General features: G+C 41.2%; 1 protein-coding gene across 1 annotated transcript in view; it reads right to left on the bottom strand.

Moving 5' to 3' along the window:
- The window catches only part of LOC103369801 (LIM zinc-binding domain-containing Nebulette-like), a 39,602-nt gene that overhangs the window by 30,854 nt on the left and 5,525 nt on the right, over positions 1–3,223 (bottom strand). Inside the window, exon 2 of the mRNA XM_008298613.1 lies at positions 2,242–2,336. Coding sequence (XP_008296835.1) covers positions 2,242–2,336 — 95 coding nt within the window. The remainder of the gene's footprint in view (positions 1–2,241; positions 2,337–3,223) is intronic.

Below are 3,223 nucleotides of genomic sequence, written 5' to 3'. Positions count from 1 at the left end.
GTGATGTGTTTAGGGAACTTCTGTAAACGGTAGTGTCGACCAACGGGTGTAAAGTGTAGCCGTTACCAATGCATGTATGGAATTTAGGGAGTATAGTAAATTGTAACGCGTACCGATGGAAGTGAGGCGTCTATGTAACATCTGTAAACAGGAAACACTGGTAAATATTTCACGTCGAATGAAAGTCGGCATGTGAGGCATTTAGAGGACATCTGTAAATTGTATCTTCCGCCATTTGAAACTAAGGCTTAGAAAACATCAGTAAACTGTTCTGTCTACTGATGAATGTGAGGCGTTTAGGGAACATCTGTAAACTGCAGCTTCTATTGAACGTCTGCATGTCAGGTCTTTAGAGCGTCTACGAACAGAAGTGAGGCGTTTAGGGAACATTTGTGAAATGTAGGTCTACCAACTGATATGAAGCGTTTTGCGACATCAGCAGATTGTCGCGCCCACTAATGGATGTCAGGGAACAGCCGTAAATTATAGCGTCTACTGATGAACTCGAGGTATTTAAGGAACAACGGTGAACAGTAGCATATCTCAAAGAACTTGAACAGTAGCGTCCATCAATGGATGTGAGGCATTTAGGGAACATCTGTAAATCATAGTGTCCATCAATGGATGTGCGGCATTTAGGGAACATCTGTAAATTATAGAGTCTGCTAATGAAAATGAGGTATTTAAGGAACATTGGTAAATTGTAGCATCTATCAATGGGCATGAAAAGCTTGCTGAACATCTGTAAATTGTAGCATCAACAGATGGATGTGAGGCGTTTAGGGAACATGGGGGAATTCTAACATGGACCTTGCAGGTTACTACGAGCACAACAAACACTGGAGGCTTCAGCCCTCAGACTGCCAACATTATAATCAGTAGCATGGTCAGAGGTCAAAGGCCTCCCTTTAAGAAACTACTCTGATGTTTCCATCACAAGCTGTAATTTACTCCAGACGTCCATCACGTTGAAGTTCTGCCTCCTCGAGAGGTTTTTCATTCTGTATCTGTGGAGGTCTGAACACGCAAACTAAATGTTTTCTCCAGGCAACAAACGGCAGCGTGGCGTATCGAGCCATGCAGATAATAACAAGCAGAGCATGTTAGCAGTGAAGTGACAGATTCAGCAGAACCAGCAGGGCCGGGCTCCAAACCGAAACCACTGAAACCAACCGACACCAAAACCATCGCTGCTATAAAAACCCCGAAGATACGAGCAGATGCACAAAATAACACAGCAGCTACAGCCAGCGGAGGGTGTTTACACTCAGAGAGGTTCAGAAATATGAAACAGAAACATGTCCATAGGCGGAACAAGCAAACAATCAGCAGACTGCGATTATGACAGCAGTACACGGTGGAACAGGCAAAACATTCAAAGGCATGTGAAGTTGCTCGTCGTGTTAAAGGTCCCATATTGTGCATTTTTTTAGGAAATAAATCACGTGTCCCCTCAGTGTGCCTTTTATTTTATATTTTTCAGCTCAAAACACCACAAAGACGGTTTCTTTCACCTCTTAGACCTCCTGGTCTTCGTCCTGTTCTCAGCATACTAAACCATTTGTCTCCGCCCCCTTCAGGAAGAAAACTCTCCCTGCGTCTTTGAGCGACAGCTTGGAGAAGAATGGCTGACTGTACGTCTGCTGACGCCACAAGACTTTCTGTCTTTTCCAACTTTCTACTACTTTCTACTAACTTTCTACTACTTTCCTGCTACTACTACTACTGTTACTACTACGACTACTACTACTACCACTACTGCTATGAAAGTTAATGATAGCCTCATTACTGCTGCTACTAGCACAGTTACTATTTCTATTGCCTAATCGTAATTACTAATGTTATTACCACTACTTCCATCAAAGCAACTACTACTACGACTACTACTATTACTACTACTACTATCTGCCATTAGTACTGCTACTGTGACTGTTGTTACTATTATTACCACTACCAACAACAAAACTAATGTTAGCTAATGTCATTCTGATTGGTTCACCTGGAAGCAGTGAGGGGGCGGGGCTATGCAAAGGTAAAGCTAGATGACTATTGGCTAGCTAGCACCTGGGTCAAATTCTCACTGCTGGGAGTCTTTCTAGTTGTTGGGGGGTATTGAGGAAGTAAATGACTTCACATCTTTTTATTTTTTGCAGCCCTATGTTGACACAACCCATGAAAACACAATAAAGATGTATTTTCACCATACGGGACCTTTAAGAGAAAGAAAGATTCAGGACTCACGCATTGCAGTAGGGCTTCTTGTCGTAGCCTTTGTAGTTCTTCATGTTCAGGGTCATCTTGCAAACCTCGCAGTGGAAGCATCCTTTGTGCCAGTTCTGAACAAACACAGAGTCATACACCAGCGTTAGGCCACATTAGACCTGAGACGTGTCTGACGAATAATTCTCAGTTCAGTCTTCGTTCACTTTGCGTTTCTGAATCTTTCAGCTACATCTTGTGGTTTTCTATTGAGTCGTCAAGGAGATGGCTCGGTTGTTATCGAATGACATAATTAGACATAATTAAACTGACATTTGTTGAGATGAAAATATGACAGAAGTCGGAACTATTTGCCGAATCAAAATCCAGTTCAGATCATCCTCCATCTGTCCTGCATTAGGATTATTCAAATCCTTAGAAAGTGACTAAATTATGTGTCTGCGTGATCATATGACTTCTATATTAATCCTCTACTTAATTGCAGTGAAAGAGCACAATGTGTGAAAATGCACAACCACAGTGAAGTTATAATATTATTTAGATATCGTATTCCTGATGGCACACACTAAGTATTTGGTAAAACATCCTATTAAAGGAGAATTCCGCTGTATTTCCTGACTTGACAGCTGCACATTTGATCCCTGAAACCTTAAACTTCATTAAATTAAACATGATATTTAAGAAGTCCACAAAGGTCTGACACTGTTCCATAATGAAGGATGCAGGGAAATCCCAAAGTGAAATTAATGTTGTTTACTGAGTGTTCTCTGCGATAAACACATCAGATTAGATTAGATTCAACTTTATTGTCTCTGCATGCAGTACAAGACAACAAAAAAGGAGCTGGAAGTCACACAGTTGTGAAATAAAGATGGTCTGAGGTCAGTGAATGTGTCTCAGTGATGGTAATATCTGGAAGGTGGTACTCCTGGATAGAACTACACCATGAAGACAAAACAACACTTCAAGTAACTCTATGAAAAGGTTATTAAAAAGCGTGAGT

Source organism: Stegastes partitus, unplaced genomic scaffold (genome assembly GCF_000690725.1).
Source record: "Stegastes partitus isolate 25-593 unplaced genomic scaffold, Stegastes_partitus-1.0.2 Scaffold1332, whole genome shotgun sequence".
Taxonomy (NCBI): Eukaryota; Metazoa; Chordata; class Actinopteri; family Pomacentridae; genus Stegastes; species Stegastes partitus.
The sequence above is the reverse complement of the archived record's forward strand: the minus strand, read 5'-3'. Positions and strand labels throughout refer to the sequence as shown.